Raw genomic sequence first — 23,223 nt, 5'->3', positions numbered from 1 at the left:
ATTAGCAAATGAACAAACAAAACCCTGCAAAGACATTCTCTGAGGAAGATAGAAGACCTTTCTCTGGATTGAGGGGCAAAAAATTAGAGATTATAAAACAGACATCGGTTTAGAACTATTAAATTCTTAGCTGACCTTCAGGGACACAATGAAACATCCCCAAAACAAGCAGAATATGATCCTTCTTGGCCACATTTTCCTCACAAAGAAGCAGCTTTAGCTATTGAAAATCCCTCATTGGCTAAAACTTCAAAGGAACTGACACCCATTTATCCCAAGGAACGGACACAGCATGAGGCCTGTCTTACACAGCATGGGGCTCCTTGAAACGACCAACTTGTTGGATGTGGTACATGAGGTCACCTCCGTTCACATACTCCATCACAAAGTACAGGCGGTCCTGAGGAGAGAGAACAGACAGCAATTATCAGTACCCCATAGTTTCTGAGGCTCCAAATAGGAAACAGGGAGTAGCTGAGATTTTTGATTAACTACCAGGATTCTGATGTGCTCTTTCATGCAGGACCTAGAGTTCCCTTAAGGGTAACCTCTGTGCCACTGTAAGTATGCAGGCTAGCAAAGGTGGAATGAAATTACTTTTAATTAATAACTACAAATTGAAATTCATTTCTGCTGGAGAATATAATTAACACATAGATCTTGCTACATAATTGATATTATTGTTTAGAACAAGGATTCCTGGAACAAAAAGTAGAAAATACTGAGTGGATAATTTTGCAGTAATAGGTATCTGTGGGAGTGGGTCTTCATGTTGGCTCTCCAATGATTTCACCTCCTAATATGCATGCCCTTCTGTACTACTTCCCCTCAAAGTCTGGGCTAATTTGTGTAACCAATAGGATGCATGACTTTGGGATGCGGTTACAAAAGACTCTATAGTTCCACTCTGCACTTTCTTGGATTATGTCTTCTACAGAAGCCATGATGTGTAGACACTCAACCAGCACTACAGAAGAGGCCTATTGGCAAAGACCCGGATCTCTTTATCCACAGCAAGGACTCCCTAGTCATGTGAATGAATCACCTTGGAAAAGACTATCTCTCCTCAGTCAAGCCTTCAGGGGACTGCAGTCCCCACTGGCCACTTGACTGAAACTTCATTTGAGACCAGATATTAGACTTTTAGGGAGGTGTGCTTGCCTAAATCCTGGATGGGAACTATGAAGTAATAAATGTTTACTATTGCTTTAAGCCACAGTTTTGAGGTACTAGGTGGCAGACATCTGACTTGGTGGCTAGCAAAATCCACCAATTAGCAAAGTTAGAAAAATAGCGGCCTAGGAAGACATTGCTGTGGTTGGGCCTGTAATGTCTCCCCAGATGTTCACGAGTTAAAGGCTTGATCCTTATTTATGGTAGTTACTTTTCTTGACACTGTAACTAAAAACTCAAGACTCCAACTTCAGGGGAAGACAGGTCTATCTTGGCTCGTGGTTGTTGTCCATGGTCAACTGTCTCCACGTTTTTAGATTAGACCTGAATGAAGCAGAACATCATGGTGGCAGCAACATGTGGCAGACCCACTCAGCTGAGGGCAAATAGGAACTAGACAGAGGAACCACAGGAAGGAGCCAGGATGAACAATAGTCTCCAGCAACTTCCTTGGGTCACCTCCTTACCCTATTGTTTCCGCCTCCTACTTCACTACCTCCCAGTTGTACATCATCATACTGTGGATGGATTAATCCACCGCCTAGGCAAGAGCTCGTAGGACCCAATTCCTTCCCCAAGGTTCATCTGCTGGCAGCCAATTCCTTGATCTATGAGTTTATGAGTACCCATCATGTTTAACCCAAAATATCAGTGCAGCAGAGTCCAGAGGTGGAGATTTGGGGAATTGGTTGGATTGTGAGGCTTCTGGTTTCATCAGTGGGTTCATTTGCTTATGAGAATAGCTTAGTAAACTATTGGGAGGCAGTGGAAACTTTAGGAGATTGTACCTAGCTAGAGGAAGTGGACCATTGGGACATGACCTTGAAGGGTATATTTTGTCTCTGGCTGCTTCTCTAGCCCTCCTTCCTTTCTATGCGCCACCACAGCACTCCACCATCGTGTTCTACCTCATCAGTAGGAGTAATGGTGGGTGGGTCCAAGTCACCACTGACTGACACCTGTGAAACCATGAGCCAAAATGGACCTTTTCCCCCTTTAAGCTGTTTTCTTCATATATTTTGTTACAGCAAATATTGATGTGTGGACAGACATATTTCAGGCATTTTTTCCAGCAAATACAGCAGATTTCCCTAAGTCCCTCAGCACCGAAGTTTAAAAACAAGGGTCATGCAATCGTGACCTTCCTGTCAGGAGAAATGACATTCTAAAGAGACACCTGTGCCTTTCCCTCAGCAGTCAGACTGTGGAAACAATAGGTCCCAAAGAATTAAAGAATTAAAATTAATATTTCCTCAGAAATTCCATGCTGGGAGAAGGAGAGACTGAAGATCTGGTGCCTGGTCAGAGGAAGAACTTGCTTCTCAGGAAGAGATTACACAGTCTGTCAACCTGTCTGTCAGACTACCCTGCAGGGCAGACCAGAGCCAAGACAGTGATGGGTCAATGCATGGTAGGATCACAACTTGAGCAGGACAGCTTAGTTGTTCATATGAGTTTCCCTTTATCTAAAGCTAAGCTAGTACAATAACCCCCAAGACAGACTCCCTCTCCCCAGTGAGGTCATATTGGATAGACTAATCTCCCTTCTCTGCTTTTTATAAGCAACAACAAGAACCTAAAACAAGGACATTTGCAGAAATGAAATAACTGGGACCCAGAAAAACATCTGTATCTCAACTGGGGGGGGGGGGTAGGGGAGATTTTGACGTGTCTTTCAAGGCATGCTGGGAACTCTTTCAAGACGGGCTATGTAAAACTGTTCCTGGTACCATGAGCAACACACAGTAGGTGCCTGGAGAGTGAAAGAGCACTTACTTAGAAGCCAAAGAGACTATTTAGAAACCCAGCTCTGACTCTTGAATGCAGGGAATCTCGAGTATTGGCATTTGGGTTCCTTCATTTGAACAGTGGCAGGGATCAGATCTACAGTGAGACTAATGTGGCAGAAGGTACCGTGATCCTTGGGAAATGTCCACCTGAGATCTGACATTTCTCCGTCTGTCAAAGGGTGTTTGCTAAATGAATGAACGACACCCCCGCTTCTTAGTTCTGCTTGGGTTAGATCGTTTCTTTATTCTGCTTTCTTTTGGCTTGCAGGGCCTGCACTATTTGCAGGAAACTAAAATCCCCCTCATGTTCTCAGGCTAAAAAAACTGTTTCCTCTAAATTAACGCACCCAATCTAAGTCAGGTCTTCTTCTTGTATTCTTCCGTGAACCTCTGTGGCTGTCCCCTCTGATCCTATCATAGTTTGTGATTATATGCTTAACTGGACAATAGTCTATCCCATCTGTTTATCCATTTGCCCATTAAGTAAAAAATAAATTATATATATATATATATATATATATATATATATATATATAGAGAGAGAGAGAGAGAGAGAGAGAGCCCTACAACAGATTACAGGTGCTGGAGAGAAAAGCAATGAACAAAACCAACAAAATCAAAACCAACAAAATTCCCTGGCTCTGTATTTCAACTTAGCAGAATGATACTGCTAAAGATAATAATAGAGGTAATAAACAGAGCGCCTTAGGTTGTGAGTGCTACATGAAAGACAATGAAGGTTAAAAAGACTTGGCTGTCTGGCTGTCGGTAGACAAGACAGGGAAAAAGACTTCCAACTGCAATCAAGTGCTCAGGATAAACATCACTGCGAAGATGTTGGAACAAAGCCACCTATGCAAAGGCCACAGGCAGAGAGTCCACCCACTGTACCTTAGGATCCATCGGGAAGCAGTGAGAGCGGAGAACAGAGAAGGGAGACAACGTGGAAGTGGGGGAACAGAGATGGGCTGGCTCAGTTGTGTAAGGGGATCTTCAGGTAGGAAAATGTAAAGATTTGGTGCTTTATTTTGTGAGGAACTATCTATGATGGATAGTACCATATGCCTGCTATCTCTGGCCAAAGCAATCCATCAACATAAATTAATGAGTGAATGGATGGGGGACACAGGAATTCATGGGCACCTAAACACCATCATGAATTGGAAGGTTGGAAAAGATGTGCTGGCTCAGCAGCTTCTCTGGGGATAGACCTCAGAAGATCACTCTATGTCCCTGGGCCTGTATCCCCTGTGTCTGATGAAGACAATATAACCAGCCATCTCCAACAGAGTGGCTCTAGTCAGACACTCAGAACTGTGCACTGTGACTCTGAATCACAGTGTGTGTGTGGGGGGGGGGGTCAGCTGTTTTCTCAAGCCAGACAAGTGCTTACTTTAACGGGTCACCAGGTCAATGTGACGGGCACAGTAATTTTTTAAGGGAAAGTTAAGCAAGAATTAGAATAGAATGGAACCTAAGAATGGAACAGAAAGGGTTGGGTTCCCATGCACAGAGCACTGAGTATGCATTTATAAAATGTGAGTTGCGTTGGTAAAGCTGGAGTCCGGCATAAAAGTTGGTCTTAACAAAAATGTTAAAGCTACTGGGAGGGCTAGAAAGCTGAGAGCAGAGGTGCAAGAGGAAAGCTGCAGGACAAAGGTCCCAGCTCCAAAATGAGAATCAGTTTGGAAGGCCATTCTGTTACTTACTAGTTGTGCAGTGCCATGCAATTATTTAATCTGTCTAATCTCCACATTTCTCTTCACTTACACAGTGGATACTTGCACCTGCCTGTAGGGTATTAAACAAGATGGCATAAACAGACTGCCTAAGATGTTACCATAGAACAAATCCAGCATTTAAAGAAACAAAAACATTCCTTCCAATGCATAGGCTTTTGTGCTACTCTATAGAACTGGTACTATATATTTGTCATGTACGCATTTTAAGTTATTGCACAGATGATAATGACACAAAACCACTTCATTAAGCACTTGATGTGTACCTGAGTTAAAGGCTTTATGTATTTTACCTCTTTTATGTATCTAAATGACACAGTATCTAAATGACACAACATGGTAAGTATTAGATCATTCTCTGTGTTAAAAATGGAAGCAGATGTGAAGGAAGGTGACTTGTCAACAGCTACTTAGCTGGTAAGTGGCAGAGACAGGATTTGAACCAAGATGGATCAGTTCTAGGGTCAACACTTGAAGCTTCTCACTATGCTAGCCCCAGTGAATAAAAGCAGCATGGAAGGTTCTGAACTAGACATCGGAAAGGTATGTACGGATGTGTCCTTCCTACGATGCCACCCCCAATAAGGGAGAAGGTTCACAGAGCTATACCCAGGCATCCAGCTGAAGCTGGCAGGTTTACAGAAAGCGAAACAAGTCAACCAATTATATATATTTTGAAATGGCTTTTTTCTTTCTCAGATCAATGCTGTTTTACCCTTTAACAACCTAATGAGAAGCAGAGAGAGAAATGGGAAGGTTGAATATACAGTTTGCACAAAGGTCACACTGAAGACGGTGGCATATAACAGACAGTACACCAGAGCCAACGACACTCAGCCTCTGGTTCTTGGGGGGGGGTGATAGAAAACAGACTAAAAATAGTTTCTGTCTTTGCCACACACTGAAGAGAACCAAAACACTTGCTTTTAAAAATTATTTTTAAAACTAGCAGATGGCATCGGCCACAGAGGGAGAAGTGAGGGAGAGATTTTACTTGCTTGATTTCTGGCTAGATTAATTCAACTTGCCCCCCACACTCAATAGTTGGAATCCCAGCACCATGATGGCTCTGCTGAGGGTAATGCTTTATGGTCTGTTTCCATGACTGACTGTATGTGGGAGAACCTGATATCTACCATCTTTGAATTGTAACAGAGTAGCTTTGGCCCATCAGTGCCTCAGTTATTAAAGGTTATGGCTGGCATCTTGCTGTCCCTTTGCCTCTGAACACTTAATGATACCCACTCTGTGTCAGGGGTCATTCCACTGACCAGCCTTGTTGCCATGAGGAATCTACAGTGCCCAGTGTGGAGAATTCGCTAGACACCTTTGTAAATTCAACATTTCTCAAAAACAGGATCGCAGAGGATTTTAGGTAACCATAGATGCAGAGGTCTGTACTTTTTATACTTTGTGTCTTTGGAGTTTAAAAATATAATTAAACATAGGAAGTTTCTTATTTTATGGGTATTATTGCTGAAGAGGAGGAATAAAGTCACGTATGACCGGAAGTCATATGTGGGACCAGATCTTGTCTGAAGATGATGAAGAAGAGAAAGGAGTTTCAGCTATCCCCTGGATGATTCAAGTTCTTTACCACGTTTTATTCCTCTATTAAAATATATTTAAATGTAACTCAATATGTAAAATTATTTAAAAGTTAATCTTAGAAATTCAGATTATGGATTTTTGTTGTTTGTTTTGCTTTTTTTTTCTGGGCATGGTGGTGCAAACCTATAATGAAATACTTGTACTCGGGAGGCTGAGACAGGAGACTGTTAAGACCTTCTTAGGCTGCATAGCAAGGATAAAATAAGTAAGAAAGTTGAAATTCACTTTAAAAAGGAAATGTAGTTATTTAAATAGGTTAAAACTTCATGGAAAGTCATTGTCCCTGTAGAGAACATAAACTCATATCTGGACTCTGCTACTTACATTCTATATCCAATTTGACTTTGCTATACCAGAACTTTAAAGAATTGCACTGTTTGTCCACACCACAAAGTTCCTATCCTACAGTCATTAAGAATAACAAAGCCTGGTGGCCATCTAGAGAAAACCTTGAATAGAAGTAAGTTTGAGAACTTTCTCTGAGCATTGATTTTGTGTGAGTGTATGAGTCATGGTATTAGTCATCACAGGGGCCCAGATAAGGAGTAAGATACATACCTTGTCTCTAGAGCATCTAAAATCTTGGCTAAAATACAACTAACTCAAACCATAATCAAAATAAATACAATAGAAGAAATGGCATTGAGACCTAGAGTGAACCTCGGGACCTCAGTTAACTATATGGCCTCTTCTGCAGTCCCTCTCACCCAATTTCTTCCCCTCCCCCCTCCGAGATCCCTGGAACTTGACTTTGCTCCCCTTGCATCTTACAAAACCATGGCCTCAAAAATTCTTTGTCCTCCTTCCAGACTAATGTGGTTTGATCAAGCCAGACCACCTGAAACAGAGTACCAGGTGATCCTACATTCAAAACAGCTGGACAAAGCAGCCTTACAGACTACATCCAGGATTTCTGAATCTTCTTTGAATCCCCCATGACAGCGCTCCTTACCAGCAGGAAGTAGTTTGGAAAGAACAATGCCCAAATTCCCAAATATTGTCTATAAATGTTTGTTTTCATTTAAATGGACTTGGTTATATAAAATAAATTTAAAAAAATTCTTTGTCCTCACACCATGGTTTTTGATAAGGGTTTACTTGATGGGACACCCCACCCCTGTATTGGAATCATAAAGTATTTATTGAGGATTAATGTAAAGCCCAGCACGGCTCCCCCACTCCTGTCACGGCTCAGAGACTTTCTTTGGCTTGATGTGTGTTGACTTGTATTTCTAGCCTTTCCCTCTCTCCTGAGCTATAGTCGGCTCCAGCTGGCTCCAGGATGTTTCTAAGTGGGTGTTCCACTGTCGTCTGCAATTAAGAGCTCAGAAAGGCAAACTCACCATCTTTCTCTTCAGACTAGCCAGTCTGTCCGGCCTTAAAGCGCCTGCCTCTTCCAAACCAATTCTGCTCTGAGTCTGTCTTTTGGCCTGCAAGCTGAAGGTAGTGTCTGTGCATTCTCAATTCTCTTTTCTTTATTTCTTAGACTCCATCAAATTTAAGAAAACAATAAAACATCTGTCTGTCACCATGTCATGTACAATGGTTGTGTAGGATTTTCCAAATCTGGAATGTGAGTTCAGGGGAATGGTCATTTAAAATGATGACTGTGTGGCATTTGCACAATTCATCTGAGGGCCTACACATGGAGCCAGGGAGTGCAGAGACAATCCTTCCTCAGTATCGACGAGATAGAGTATGGCATGATGCCTGTGTGGTGGTGGTGGGGACTTCTGACATTTTCTATGGTTATTGTATATAAGCACGAGGCTGTGCCTAGCTGTTTATATGGGAGTTGGGATCCAAATTCAGTTCCCAATGCTTGTGGGAAAAGCACTGTTACCCACTAGGCCATCTCCCATCTCCCCAGGTCCCTTGCCACTTTTAGTGAAACCTTAAAGAGAACACTAGCCATGTGGGCAGCTCCTGTTCTAAGATGAGCTGTGGTTATCCATGTAATGATTTTTAATGATTTTTAATGATTTTTCAAGGCTGGTCCATGAATTCAATGTGTCTGTAAGCTGCTCCCTTTATCTCACACAGCCATCTGCTTCTCGCTGGAGAAGCCGTGAAATGCTATGATTATGAGCTCTGGCTTTGGCATCAGCCAGTCCTGGTTCACACTCTAGTTATATGGGATACTTGCTCTGAGACCTTGGATTGGTTATTTGCATGCTCTGTCTTCCTAAATGCATTAGAGTCATAGCAGCTTCTCCTCCATATGGGGTGTCCCCATGTTAGATGATGCATGCCAAGTCTGTGTGAATTCACAGAGTTTCATTGAGGGGGATGTGTGGTCAAGGAGATATGTCCATACTCAACTCTCCTTTCTCCCATTTTAAAGCTTGAGAATCCCAATTCCAAACAAGAACTTGCTGCTCTTTTTGTTTTAGCTTCCCATTGCCTCTTCACAGACACAAAACTTCTCAGGGCTAGACCCTCCTTTCTTTTTTTGTGGACTTGATAGCTCTTGGATAATTGAGTGAATATGCCAATGCCACCATTGAGAAAGTAGAGAGAACCTGCCCAAAGATCCTGTCATTATTAGAGCTTTGAATCCCTGATACCTGCCAAGTTCCCAGGATCCCCTGTGTACCAGCTTCCTCACCTATGAGGCACTGAAGACTGTCTGTCTACACCTGAATCCGTTGGCATCTCCTACCTAACAGGAGCACTGCTTGTCCTTCCAAGTAGATACAACACTTTTTGTAAGGTTCCTACTGAGTGGAATCTAGTGAACACTTGGTTGGTCCATGAAAGAACACCTGACATAGGCTGAACCAATCAGATTCTCTTTCCCGTGATTATAAATTATAACTGAGGAAATTTGCTGGATAGGGACTGGAGAAGCCACACTTGCCACAAGCAGTAAGAAACACAGAAATAACGAGAAAGCAAACAAGTCTACCTTTGACTTACAAATTCTAGGTCCTTCCAAGGTGAAGCACACCTGTGTCTTTGTTTCTTTTCCATAAAGTCTTTCTTAGTGTTAGCAATTAGTTTTGCTTATGCATGATAACCATAACCATAACCCAGTCATCTCTGAATAAAACCTTTGCCAGAATCTTCTTCAGCATTTCCCTAAGGTCCTACCACACCCTTGGACATCACTGCTAAACCAGATGTGGCCTGAATCACCATTGCCCCTCGGATGCTCAGGGGGCCTCAATGAACATGTTACCAGGACAAATTCTGTAAGTAGAGACCATCTCCATCTCTGCCCTCCTTTTATTCTAGGTTGATGCTTCTCCCAGCATGCCTTGCAGCTGAGTTATTGCTGGGCCATGGCAGCAAATTTGGGGAGGAAGTAACTTCTGTCCTTCAATGACTCATGAAATCTAATTCTATTTAAAAAAAAAAAAAAAAAGAGGTGCATATGTTCAATTGAAAAGAAAACAGTTAAAATAGATGTTTTGCTGAAGAAACTTAACTGCCTGTGCCCACTGGCAGTTGGGAAATTACATGAATGTGCCTGGCTGACAATTGTCCCTGAGAAAAACTGCAAAAATATTGGGGGAAATGAAATTATTTTGTGCCTGTGCAACAAGGGGCCCCAGCCCAGCTCTAATCACAGAATCAACTTCCACTTAGCGTTTGTTCGATTCGGTCTACTGTCTCTTTTAATTCCCATGTAATGGGCTCCCTTTATGAGATGTTAAAACCCATATTCAGAGCTATTAGTGACTTTCTAGGAGTCCTGTGGCCGGTAAGCACAGGTCCATATTCATCTCTCTGAGGAATGCCTGCTTTGCCCTGCGTGTTTCTGGGACAACCCACTGAAGCTCCCTTTGCCTAAGACTGGCTCATCTAATGAGCCGTTCTCTTCCAAAAGCTTTTGTATCTATTTTGCCATCTTGAGGCAATTTAAAAAAAAAATTAAGAGGCTAAGGAGACTCTTACCTATGAGTTCCCTTGCATTTGCTGTGTAAACATGAGGACCCGAGTTCTAACCCCCTGCACCCTTGTGGAAACCTGGATGGAGCTGCATGTACTTGCTACCCCAACTCTGTGAGGGGTAGATATATCACAGTCACCTTAGCATGATGACCTTGTCTCAGGGCAATAAGGGACAGAACAGATCATACATGCCATCCTCCTCTGGACTGTGTGCATGGGTATGCATGCCTGTATGCACATGTGTGAATATAACACACATCCACATCAAATTTTAATTTCCTTTTTATAGATATTTCTGAACTATTGGGAACTCAAGGAGAAGACAGTTACTGTTGATCCCTTCCCTGAATCTAATCAGTATTTTGATTTGACCATGCCTACATGTGATTCTTTTCCATGTGTATATTTAGGCCAAACACATTTAAAATACATCAAATGAAATTTAATATTCTAAATTTTCCATTCATGGAAAATGCCATGCATATTTTTGAAAAGTTTGAAAATACAGCATAAGGATAATTCTGATAAAGTTTTGCCTTTCTAAATAACTTTCAAAATAGTGAGTTGTATGTCATTGCAAGAATGGTAAAAAATGCCTTGGGTATTACTGGATGCATTTCATGTTCATCTGTTTTGAACACTTTACAGATTTTTTTTTTTAACTTCTATCATAGTACCTTTAATTTTCAAAATTCTCCATCTCTAGCCACACCCCCAAAAAAACAAAGAAAAAACTATCAAGTTTGCAGTATGCTACAATAGATTTGTCGTCCTTTTAAAGATAGCTGACTCATAAAGGAAATTCTGGGTCACAAAATACAACATGACAATCCACTCAGGCTCAGCTGTCCCCCGGCTGCTCCTCAGACACAGAGAGTATACTCCTGCCCTGGCTTTCACACACACTCTTCCTGCCACTGCTTTGCCCCCAGATAGCCCAACCTGCTCTGGTCTCTGCTCAAATGTTGGTATACCACCAAGGCATTCCTTGCTAATCCCATAAAAATCTGTCATCTCACAGTGCCAACCCATCAGACTCTAGCCCTCCATTTTTGTAGCCATTTTCATCGTCCTATCGCTCTGGTAGAATGGGAATCCCATAGAAATGAAACCTTGATCTTTTGTTCACTAAGTGTGACACTGCAGGCGCTTGACACAATGGGTTCAACAAACAGATACTTACGTGTTGAAATAATTGAGCATGGGAACCCTCCACACACCAGCGGCATGTTCTGACTTTGGAATGCTGCCTGCTACACCCTGCTGCCCACCCCCAGCATCCCTCCAAGGCCAACGGCACAACAGTGCTAGCACGAGAACTGTGTGTTAGATGATCACCGGTAGAAGGCCTCCCTAGAAATCTTCCTGCTCATCTAAGCTACAATAACAACAGCCATGATGCTGCCCACACTTAGTCACTCCCAGGGAGGAAATCTAGCTAACTGTTACAGAATCCATGTGAGAGGGGTGGCACATCACACTAGAAAGAATACTGAGCAGGCCATTAGGAAACTCTGCCTCTAGTTTTGGGGTTCTCATTTGCCAGTTACATAACCGAGTCACTTTATTTTTTCACGGGGTCAATTTCCCCCCTCACAGACAAGTGCTGTGAGGAGTGGACACAGCAATAGAAGGGGAAATACCTTGTGAATCAAAAGCAGCCCTGTGGAATACAGGCAAGAGGGAGAAGGGGGCAGTGAAGACTTTCAGACTTAGGATTCTGGAGTCTTCTAGAATAAACCCAGGCTCTATGATGAACTAGTTGCGTGCAATTACACAAGTTACTTAACTTGCCTGACTGTCATCATTCTTATTTGTAATGTAAACTGCCAGAAGAGGGGCTGGAAGGTGTGGTGAGACACCACAAGACAGACTGGGGCACTTGCCACTGCTCACTGCCGCGTTGGGTCTTGTTTGTAACATGGTTGCTGTGGTGGTTTAAATGATAAACATCCCCGATGGGCTTGGTTCCCAGGTGATGGCACTGTCTGGGGAGGCTTAAGCAGAACAGCCTTTCTGGAAGAAGTATGTCACGGGGGCAAGATTTAAGATTTAAAAGCCTCACCAACTTCCAGTTTGCTTTTCTGTTTTATGCTATGGTTGAGACATGAACTCTCGGCTTCTTGTTCCAGCCGCCATGCCTGCCCCTTGCTGCCATGCTCCCCCTGCACCATGATGGACTCATCCCTCTGGAGCCATAAACCAGAATAACCCCTTCCTTCTATAAGTTGTCTTGGTCAAGATGTCCTACCACATCAACAGTAAAATAAACTAACAGTCACTGGCAAGGTCGCTTGGTGGCATCTCAAAATGATGCGGCTCAGCTCAAGTAGGAAGAATTGGGGGCCTAGTGCTGTGTCCACAGAGAAGTGCTCCGTGTCCCTGATCCTGATTTTTCCAGCTATGGGCAACCCCAATTGTAACATCTGTGTGTCCCTGGGAGGAAACATCTCTGAAGAGTGACACAAGTTATATGTTCCAACAGAAAGTCGATTTCACCCCAGAAATGGGAAAATCAAGGGGGTGGAAACATGAGCTTTTACAGAGCCGGTAGTAGTGACAGGCTGGGTAGAGCCCAGGCCCAGATGGGGACATTGATGTGTTGGGGATCACCTGAGGGCTGTCAGGTAGAATGATAACAGGTCATCCACACTCAGAAGACCTCCTTGTGTATTGCTGTGTATGTTTAGTGTTTTGGTATTATAGCTACTCTGCCTGATTCAAATCCTGGCCCTGACATGTGCTATCTGTGTGGCCTCAGTTTCCCTGTTCTGTGAAATTCTTATGATAGTAGGGTCCATCTAAGTATTGCCAAGGATCTTAAATTTGCAACTCCCATGCCATACATAGAGTGGGCATTATCATATTTAGTTTATGCAAAATAAAAATACATGTACTTAGATTCAAAAGTAAGAAAATGGGACTGAAGAAATGGCTCAGCATTTAAAAGGACTTTCTGCTCTTCCAGAGGACCCAGGTCCAGTTCCCAGCACCCAAACTGGGGGACTCAGAACTGTCTATACCTTTAGCTCCAGGGTCTTTGATACCCTCTTCTGGTCTCCACAGTTGCCTCCACACACTTGTTTTACACACACACACACATACACACTTTTTAAAAATTAGACTAGATATGATGACACATGCCTTTAATACTAGACCTCAGAAGGTAGTAACAGATGGATATCTTTGAATTGGAGTGCAGACTGATCTACATAAAGAGTTCCAGGACAGACAAGAATGCACAGGAGATCCTCTCTCAAAAAGATAAAAAATGAAAATAATAAGTGATAAATATTTTTAAATAAAGAAAATAGCATAAGTTGGGGCATTTTATGCAGTGATGCGCAGGACACAGCTGAGATGGCTGGGTGATCTGAACATGGCTGAGATGGCTGAGTGTCTGCTACTTTCTCATCTGGACTCACCAGGCCTTTTGCTTGGAGCAAATGGATTTCTCCAAGCATCCCCCACCACACCCCCAAACAAAACCAAAACATAGCCCCTAGAGATGAATTAACTATTTCATCTTATTGTCACCCGGTGGGAAAGCTGCCTGTTGCATCCCTTGGCTTTCTGGAGTGGGAGACTGGCTGGAAGGAGTCACAGAACCTCTCCCTAAGGGGGGCCATATTCCACTGACTCTCACAGTTCTCAGTCCTTTCTCCCTGGCGTGTGGTAACTCTTGGAGGAAAACCTAGTGCTTGGTCCTGTTGCCACACGAATGCAGCTCCTGGGATATAATGTCAGAAAACTGAAACACAGATAGGGGGAGGCCATTTACCATAAAAAAAAAAAAAAACCCTCAAATCCACTCCACATTGCCATTTTCAAAACAGTTCATTACTAATGAAGATGCTCACAAATGACTCATCCCTCCCCTTCTTGACACACCCAACCGAAACTGCAACTGCTACTCCAAGTTTGCTACTGGCCTGTTTACCAGGGAACCTGTCATTCATTCACACACTGATGTCCATGAGTCATTTTGGGAACCAGTCGTGGAAAAGGGGGGAGGAGAACCTCAAGGTTTATGTCCTGACTCAGTTACATGTAAACCCCTTCCAACCTGAATTCTCCAAAGTAACATTAGAGACATTTGACTTTTTTTTTTTTGTAACTGATCTTTGCCGAGTACCCATACAATAGAAATTATCATTCACTTATAGTTTTATTTACAGTGACTCTCTTTTCCTTAAAAGTTAACTTTAAAAAGCAAAATTTAGTTCCCCTTCAAGCACAGTTGTGAACCAATTAATTATCCTGAAGCTTAAAAGGGGGAAGAAATGAAGTATCAATTCTGTCTTTTCTGTATGAACCAGATCACCAGGGGACAAATGAGGAGAGACTACTCTTTGTAAAAGCACTGCAGCCAGCAAATGTAAAGCAGATATTCCCATCTAATAATCTCCAATGAGTGAATGGACTTAGGGCTGAGCATCGGTCAGGCCAGGATCACCAAGATCCTTGAGCGTTACCTGCCTTTGGTGACAGACGGCATCTGGAACCTAGGGTCATCTACAGCCTTACTAAGGGATAGAAGCTGAATCTGACCAAGCCTCTAGAGCCAGAGAAAGTTCAAGGGACAGAGAGGCATACAAAGGTGCTGTGAGACTGCAGTAAGCAAACCCCAGACTGAAAACACTACAGATCAAATAGCCCAGAATTTTCAATAGATCAAAGAAGGTGACTGACGGGAGGGCTTTGGGGGCTCACTATATTAGCAATGAAAGGTATACCAAATTAGATGTTGAATACACTAGCACCCATCCCATCTCACCCAGAGGGTGAGATTTAAAATCAGTGTGTAGGTTGAAAGCTGGAGGGTCCAAAAGGATCCTGCCGAATCCCTGAAAGTATCTTTAAATCTCAAGACCATTGGCCTTTCACAGAAACACACCTGCAGGAATGAAGTCTTAATTTGCACTTGTGCTCTGGCCTCTTCTCCTGGGCAATAGGTGCGAACATCTAACAGGACCAGGGAAGGTCAGGACCCACTGAAGTGACATTCTTCTCTTGCAGGGGAAGCAGCAGATGAGTGCATGAATGTCCCCAACTCATCCTGGCAGCCATGTTCTGAGTTCAACAGCCTCACCTATAACCCTGTGCCCAGCCTCAGATGCCTTCTTAGGGCTGTGCTCTCAGGAAATCCTTCCCTGTAAAGGCCCCTAGCAAAGGCCTTAGGCAATCTGCAGAGATGTACATGTGCTCCTCCAAAGAATTGAGAGGGCTAGAAGTACAAATTATAAATCTTTCTAAGTCCCTGTTTCCAAGCCACCCCTTATTGTTATAAAAGGTTTTGACTTGATTTGCCTGAGATGGGACAGCATCTACTCTGGGGATAGCATTCAGTGGCAACTTTGGGGATTGTCAGCTAATTTCTGTGGGGCCAGCATCCTTCACCTTCAACAAGGCAAAGTGCCCGTTATCTCCTTGGGATGGGAACTGTTAAGATAGCATTACTGGCCAAAGCCTATGGAAACCCTGAAGTGGCTTCCCAGAGCACTGGACTGGTTACCATGGTCTGGAAGCAGGAATGGAGCTGAGTCAGGAATGGTGGCTTCCCAGGCAGGGCCAGCACCCGCTTCTCCACCATTGTGCACTCCACATCATCATCTTGGATCACTACATCTTTCTTCAGGATCTTCACAGCATAGAGCTCATCTGTACCCTTCCGCTCTGACAGCATGACCTGGGAAAGACAGCGAGTACATCAACACCATTAGAAGAGGTCTGTGGGACAAATATGGGTATCCAGAATCATGCAAACTTTTCCCAGAGACAATGAATAACACTTTTCAGCCACCTCACACTTTGAATGTCTAAGTCTTACCAAGGGAAGATGGCTCTATGAAAGATGGGAATGTATTGAACCCTTTGGGACATCCATCAGTAACAATGCCAGTCAACACGGCCAGAATGATAATCACCCCTCGGAAGCAAGTTTCACTGTCATATTTTAATCACTGGCATAATTCGAAATCTTCAAAAGTACCAGCCAGGGGCTAGGTGATCAGTAAATACTAATAACACAAGAATCAATGAATGATTTACCAGCTCAATAAAATCAGGTTTGAGTTAAGGCCTGGCTATTTCTAAACAGAAATAGGAGAGGAGTGAATGGGTGGGGATGAGGGTAGGCAGGGGGTTGGAATGGGAACAGAGGCGGGAGAGGAAATTGTGGTTGGGGTGTAAAATAAACAAATAAAAACCCTGGTTTGAGACACCTACTCCTGTATTCCCTCAGTGTGTCCTGTTCTGTACGAGCCTGCTGGGAATGCAGCAAGGATCAAGCAGGCACATTCCTTGACCCTGAACTCAGGGAGGAAAAGAGATCAGACAACTAATTATAGGAACAGTCAATGCACTGTTTTAACAGTCTCACCTAATGTCCTGGGGCCTCTTCCTACAAGCTGTAGTCATAAGCAGGGTCAGCAAAACAGGTGGCTTATGGACACAATGTTATTTTCATTGTGTTATTATTACCCTTGGTCTTGACCATGTCAGAGGAACTATGCCCAGTGCATGAAATTCTCTAGGAGGCTCTTGGGAAGCAAAGGCTTATACCACTTCCCAAGGAGACCTGCCCTGTCTGGGAAGGCCTTTCTGAGGAAGAAGTAATCTGACTGGAATATTTGCTAATGGTACTATGTTATCTGTTTTGTAAGCAACATTCATTAGTACCATATTTTTTGAGTACTTACCATTGTACCAAGCAATTATTGATTTTCATTGGTTATTTAGGAAGCAGATACTGCTATAAACCTTATAAGAAACTGGGGCATAGAAGGCTAAGGAGCCTGCCAGAGTACCACTCAGAGCAATGGCAGGATTTGAACTCAGGTTTATAGGTCAAAGTTCCTGCCTTTATTTTTTTTACTATTATGTGTATTGTGTGCAGGTGCTCACATTCCACGGTACATATGTGGAGACCAGACAACAACTTTCGGGAGTTGGTTTCCTTCTTCACAGGGCCCAGGCATCAAGCTCACATTGTCAGGTTTGCACAGCAAACACTACCGATGCAGCCATCTCGCCGGCCCACAGTCCCTATCTTTACATGTTTCTCTTGAACCTCAGAAGAAGTCTCAAAGAAGTTAAGAGATGAAGACTAAGTCTCCTGACACAGGTGAACAAGAGAATGCAACAGAGACTTGAAGCCAGGTGGAATAGGGATGGACACCAGGGAGCTTACAGGTGGGTCAGCATACCCACTCAGCTCCTGTCCTAACAGAAAAAGGTCCAACCAGGCTCAGTCGCAGAAGCTTCCAGGGTCCTGCATCCACACAGATACTCTCAGGCAGAGCCCAACAGCTTTCTTGAGCTCACCCAGCCTCTTGCTTCTACTGTCTCCTCTTGCCTTGCAGCCACTGGCGCCCATGGGCACTACAGATATGGAGCAGTGTAGGGTGCTTTAGGAAGAAGACTTCCGGCACACAGTCCCATTACAGTGGGCCCGTTCAGAGCATCCCCTCTCAGTGGCTGTTACCTAGGTGGCACCGTCTCAGTCTTCAAAATAGCTACTGGCTTAGGTAGCAATCCAGCTACAGGGTCAGGATGTGTTTTTTGGTGTACTTCACACCCCCAACTGTTCTTTACATGCTACTCAAGTCCCCAGCCCTTGCTAAGGTAGGGATGACAACCAAAGGACACCAATGTCCCAAGGCAGAGAATCAGAAGCAAATGGGATTTTCTGCTCTCTGGTTGCAGAGAAAGCTGGGGTGGAAGCGTACAGGGACAAGAGAGGTGTTCTGGATTAGATGCACGTGAGGAGAAGGCCTAGCGATGGGAGGAGAGCTTGCACCTGAGAGACTAAAATGTCTGTCACACCCAGACTTCCATCACAGTCCTTAATGGTCAGCAGGCAGTGGCAATACCCAGGAACGTGGGATGATGACACAACTAAGCACCTCGCCTGCCCTCATGTGCCTTTCCCACATTATTCTTAACACCTAAACTGACATTTGCTGTTTTTAAGACACTAGTCACTGCCTGGCATATCCCAGGCATTTAGGTAATGCTTACATTACAAAGACAGCAAAAGTAAAAATGCAAATAATTAGCCAGAGCTAGCAATGGCCGTGGCCACATCCCACCCCTCCACCCCCCACCCGTGTCCCTGAAGTGAAAATAAATCTTTTATTAATTGCATCGAGCAGTTCCTGGAGCTTCCAGAAACTTTAATACCGGCACAGAGGGCGTGGGTTGTTTGCCCAGCTGTCCCTGCATCTTCAGGGTAAGGATTCCACACAGAGTGAAAGGATGTGTTGAAGGAACGTTCTTATCAAATTCCAAGCCACATCTGTTACCCAAGAATCTTCAGGGAGAGATGTGATAAATAGCAGAACTCCAGTGACAGCAAATAAAATAGAGAAAAGCAGCTCAAGGACTCCCTGGTGGGAAATTTGTGGTGATGAACTTTGCTGCCAGATCCCAATGGTGAGGTGTGCCCAGCATCTTGGCCTCTGTCCACATGGTGGATAGTGCTCTGCAATGGTGAATGTGTGAATCTGAGTTAGAATGCCTGGTGTATATCCAAGGTTGGCCATAAAGTAGCTATGCAACATTGGGAAATCCACTCAGCTTTTCTGAGCCTAGGTTTCCTAATCTGTCAAATGGCCATGCAAAAAACCCTCAGCTGGTGGTCTCAGGAACCATATGGGGGCAGGGTGAATATAAAATGCAACTTGACTCAGCACTGTTTGGTAAACAATGGACACTTAACACCTGTCTCCCTGGTGTGGGATGGGGTGGCGGGGGCGGTCATGGCAAAGAACAAAAGATGAGGGGCTTCTAACAACAGGAAGCATCCTCTCAGAGTTCTGGAGGCCAGCAGTCCAAAGTCAAGGTGCTGGCAGGGTCAGCCCCTGATGAAGGCTAAGGAAGAATTCATCCTGTGCTCCTCCCCCCAGCTTCTGGCAGCTGCCAGCACACCTTAGCACTCCTTGGCTTATAGATACATGGGTTGCTCCAATTTCCACCCCTTTCTTCACACCATGTCCTTTCCTGTTGTCCTGTGTCTGTGCCAAGGTCACATTTCATTAGGACCCACTTTAATCCAGAGTGACCTCATCTTAACGACACTCGCAAAGCCCTTATGTCTGAGGAAGTTGGCCTTCACATATACCAGCATTAGAATTTGAAGTTGCATTTTTTTTTTTTTTTTTTTTTTTTTTTTTTTTTAGGAGAACGAGAGAGGGGACAGTGGACAGATTTTTAAAAGTCTATCATCTTTCTTGAGAAAAGCCCCTGAGGGGGTGGGGGTGGGGGTGGGGGGATGGCTCATTCTTCAACCAAGCTCCCGTGATTGCTTCTGACCAGCTTTGATTTGATCCTTCTTAATCCCAGGCTCCACACACACACACAGTGCTCAATGCACAAATGATGCTTGAAAACTCAAGCCAGCTCCTGTCACTCCGCTTTCTTGAAACCTTCCCGTTTTCCAATAGCACATAGAACAAAATATCCCTCTCCCTAGGCATTCAAGCATCTGCTCTCTGACCTGCTAGTGGCTGGTCATACTCCATGGTGACCCCAGCAGGATCCTGACTGCCTACCTTGTCTAAGCATGCAGTGCTCACGTCATGGACACCAACCACCACACACCTCACTTCACAGCACTTTTCTTTTGTGTGTGTATATGTGTGCATATGCATGGGGTAAGCACATGTGTACAGTGTACATGTAAGTGTGCTCGTCTATGAGTGCACTTGCGGAGGCCAGAGGCTGCTTCAGGTATCTGCCATCATCTTCCATCATTTGTTCCCTGCCTTTTTTTTTTTTTTTTTTTCATGCACAGACCTCACAATTTTGGCTAGATTTACTGGTGGCTCTGAGGTCACAGATACATGCTGCTATTCCTGGCTTTTATGGAGGTTCCAGGGATCCAAACTTAGGTCCTCATGCTTGTGCAGCAGGCACTTTACCACAGAGCTGTCCCCCCATTTCCCTTGTGGCACTTTTCACAGCGGGTGCTGCACTGATCATCTGCCTTAGCTTTTTCCTTTGTGAGGTCAGATATTTTGCCATTACTCGTATTTCTAAAATCTAGTACACAGCCAACAGTGAACCAATATTTGTTCACTAAGTGAGTTAACAGATCTGAGTGAGGAAAAGCAGCCACAACTCCCTAGATCTAGGTCATCATATCTGTTTGCTCGGAGCTTCAAGTGCTTAAAAGTTGGTATTATTTAATGTGTGTATATGACTTCATTCAACCCATATTTCCCAAAGAACTTGAGAGAGTATTCAAGATTATATAACATAAACAAGTGAATCATATGACCCAGAAACTATACCTCAACACAGATGGCTAAAAATGATGGTACACTATATAGCCAATACTTACGTCTGTGTATTTGTGTATGCGTGTGTGTGTGTATAGTAGAGATATTTTAATGCATTATTTTGCCATCCTTTTCTCTTCCTTCTACCTTCTTGTCTTTCTTTTCTCTCTCTTCCTCTTCCCTCTTTCCTAGAAGTCAATACAACCAGCAATACATAAAATGTAATAATATTGATATTTTCTATAGGGAAAATGAGTTTGATGTCAAGCAGAAAAGGATGCTCCTCCTGGGACTTAGGTCTGAAGACAACTCCTTCCTTGCACAGCCCTTTGCACAGACAGAGTTATAGTGGATGCTGTTCTTAATATCACCCCTGTAACAGGCCAGGAAAGGGGGAGAAGAGAACAACACACACAGCAGCAGCAGAGTCTGAGGGCTAGCTGTGCTGGCCATTTCATGTCAACTTGACACAAGCTAGAGTTATCTGAGAGGAGAGAACTTCAACTGGAAAAAAATCGATCCATAAGAGCAGCCTGCAGTCAAGCCTATAGAGCATTGTCTTCATTAATGATTGATGTGGGGGAGGAGGTCACTCCCATGGTGAGTGATGCTACCCCTGGACTGGTAGGTCTTGAGTGTTATGACAAAGCAAGCTGAGCAAGCTGTGGAGAACAAGCCAGAAAGCAGCATCCCTTCCCAGCCACAGCATCAGTTCCTGCCCCTAGGTTTCTGCTTTGAGTTCCCCTCCTGACCTCCCTCAATGATGGAGTGTGACCTGAGAACTGTAAGTTAAAATAAACCCTTTCCTCCCCAAGTTGCTTTCAGTCATGGTGTTTTATCACAGTTTTAGAAAATCTAACTAAAACACTAGCCTAACAAGTAGAGATGGAGAAAGAAAGATTTCAGTCTGATGACTTCAAACTGGTACAATTGCATCTAAAATAGAGAAAAAGATGTTGGGACTCAGGATCCCCGAACTCTATATTGAGCACAAAGGGTGCCTGAGCAGAATTTGGATAAGAAGGGGAAAAATAAGGAAGTAATTAAGTCAAAGCTCCTATGCATACAGTGTAGGCATCAAGGGAAAACTGAGGCCTGTGCCCCACATCCCCTATGCCAAGTCCATTAAAGAACAGACTTGTTGGAAGGTCAGAACCAAGTATGGGGCATCTCTTGAGGGCCCTGTTGTTCTCTGAGACTGTCTTCAGTTTGGTTTCCACCTGGCCCCTCTGAAGACTTGTAGGAGTGTGTGTCCTTGTCTGAGCTTTAAGGCAACCGCTACCTCTGCCTTCTCTCATACACTCTTTAGGTTTTGCCCCACCTGATTGCAGGAGCTACTGAGTCTCCATGCTGCACATCAGAATTCCCTGCAGGGCTTTTAGGAATCGATGGTTGGGCCACACTCAAGACCAATTGAATCAGAATATTCTAAATATTTGGGTGTTACCTGTGTCAGGCCTGTATAGGGGGATGACAGGGGAGGTGAACTGACTGTGTAGTCCATCAGGATACATGATAATTGTCAGGAGCTTAAATGTGCGCCAAACACTGTCCAATTGCTCTCCCAGGGGTACTCAGCCACTTAGGGGCAGCATTTTGGGAAAAATTTGGGTGCATCCTGTTTCCAGGATGAAGGCTAACTTCAGCATCCTTGCCTTTACTACATGGTAGACATCTTAACAATCTCTATAACAAATAACTGAATGACAGCAAGTGGAATCTGATGAGCCAGAACCTTCTATCTAACAAGACCCGTAAAATCACACAGGTACAAATTCAAGTTCCCGAGTTACATACTCAAATCCTGACTTTTATGTGTGCTTTTCTCTTTATTGTTGGGAAGGTTAGTTCAATTTATTTGTCTGTTTTCTTATCTAGTAAAGAGGCATAATGATATATTCTCCCTGGCAAGGTCACAATGAGACCAAATGGCATAACACAGGTATAGATCTGTATTTTGCACCAAGTAAAAAATGGTTATTAAAACAAAAACACACTTAGGAATTACAAGAAGCGGGTTCAAATTCCTTCCTAGGTATAAAGGTTTCTTTCCCATATCCTCCATATATGAGAAAGGCAGAACATGAATTGAAAAAGCATAATAATATTGCCATGAATTATGCTGTGGGATGTCTTGTGCAAAGGTCAGAATGAAAGGCATAGCATTAAAAGGGAGCTGGATAAAAATCCTCTAGAGGACCCTAAAAAGATGCTCTCTGGGAACCTGGTGCTCAGTCAGTAGCTGACAGCCTTCCTATGGAACTGGCAGATCATCTACTAATGCCTAACATTCCAGTGGAGAGCTAGGAACTATATCTATCCCTCAATGTCCAGGCCTCTCAGACACATGCTGTCTGCCACATAAACCTTTCAATGTCCTCCTTCAGCCTGGATCTTTAGATGGGTGACAAAGGGAAGGGCTTAAATACTCCATTTTTTGTGTTAGTCAGCTTTGTCAATGTGACTTAAACTAGAATTACCTTGGAAGAGTCTCCATGAAGGATTGTCTACATTGGATTGGCCCATGAGCATGTCTGTGGGATATTGTCTTAATTGCATTAAATGATATGGTATGACATATTCCAGTGTGGGCAGCACCATTCCCTAGTCAGGAGTACCTAATAGCTGAGCACTAGCAAGCAAGCAAGCAAGCATGCATGCATGCTTGCATGCATGCATTGTTTCTCTTGCCTCTAGACTGTAGATGTCAGGTGAACAACTCAAGTTTCT

General features: G+C 43.7%; 1 protein-coding gene across 2 annotated transcripts in view; it reads right to left on the bottom strand.

The window, feature by feature from the left end:
- Prkcb (protein kinase C beta) overlaps window positions 1-23,223 on the bottom strand; it is a 324,620-nt gene that overhangs the window by 46,585 nt on the left and 254,812 nt on the right. For both annotated transcript variants that reach the window (XR_007835021.1, XM_051192859.1), the window contains exons 10-11: window positions 15,726-15,899; window positions 309-400 (exon numbers count right to left, since the gene is read on the bottom strand). Coding sequence is in view for 1 of the 2 variants with exons in the window: in XM_051192859.1 (XP_051048816.1) it covers window positions 309-400; window positions 15,726-15,899 (266 nt within the window). In the remaining variant the exon portion in view is untranslated. The remainder of the gene's footprint in view (window positions 1-308; window positions 401-15,725; window positions 15,900-23,223) is intronic.

This window comes from Phodopus roborovskii, unplaced genomic scaffold (genome assembly GCF_943737965.1).
Source record: "Phodopus roborovskii unplaced genomic scaffold, PHOROB, whole genome shotgun sequence".
NCBI classification, from domain to species: domain Eukaryota; kingdom Metazoa; phylum Chordata; class Mammalia; order Rodentia; family Cricetidae; genus Phodopus; species Phodopus roborovskii.
This window is presented reverse-complemented; position numbering and strand designations above follow the sequence as displayed.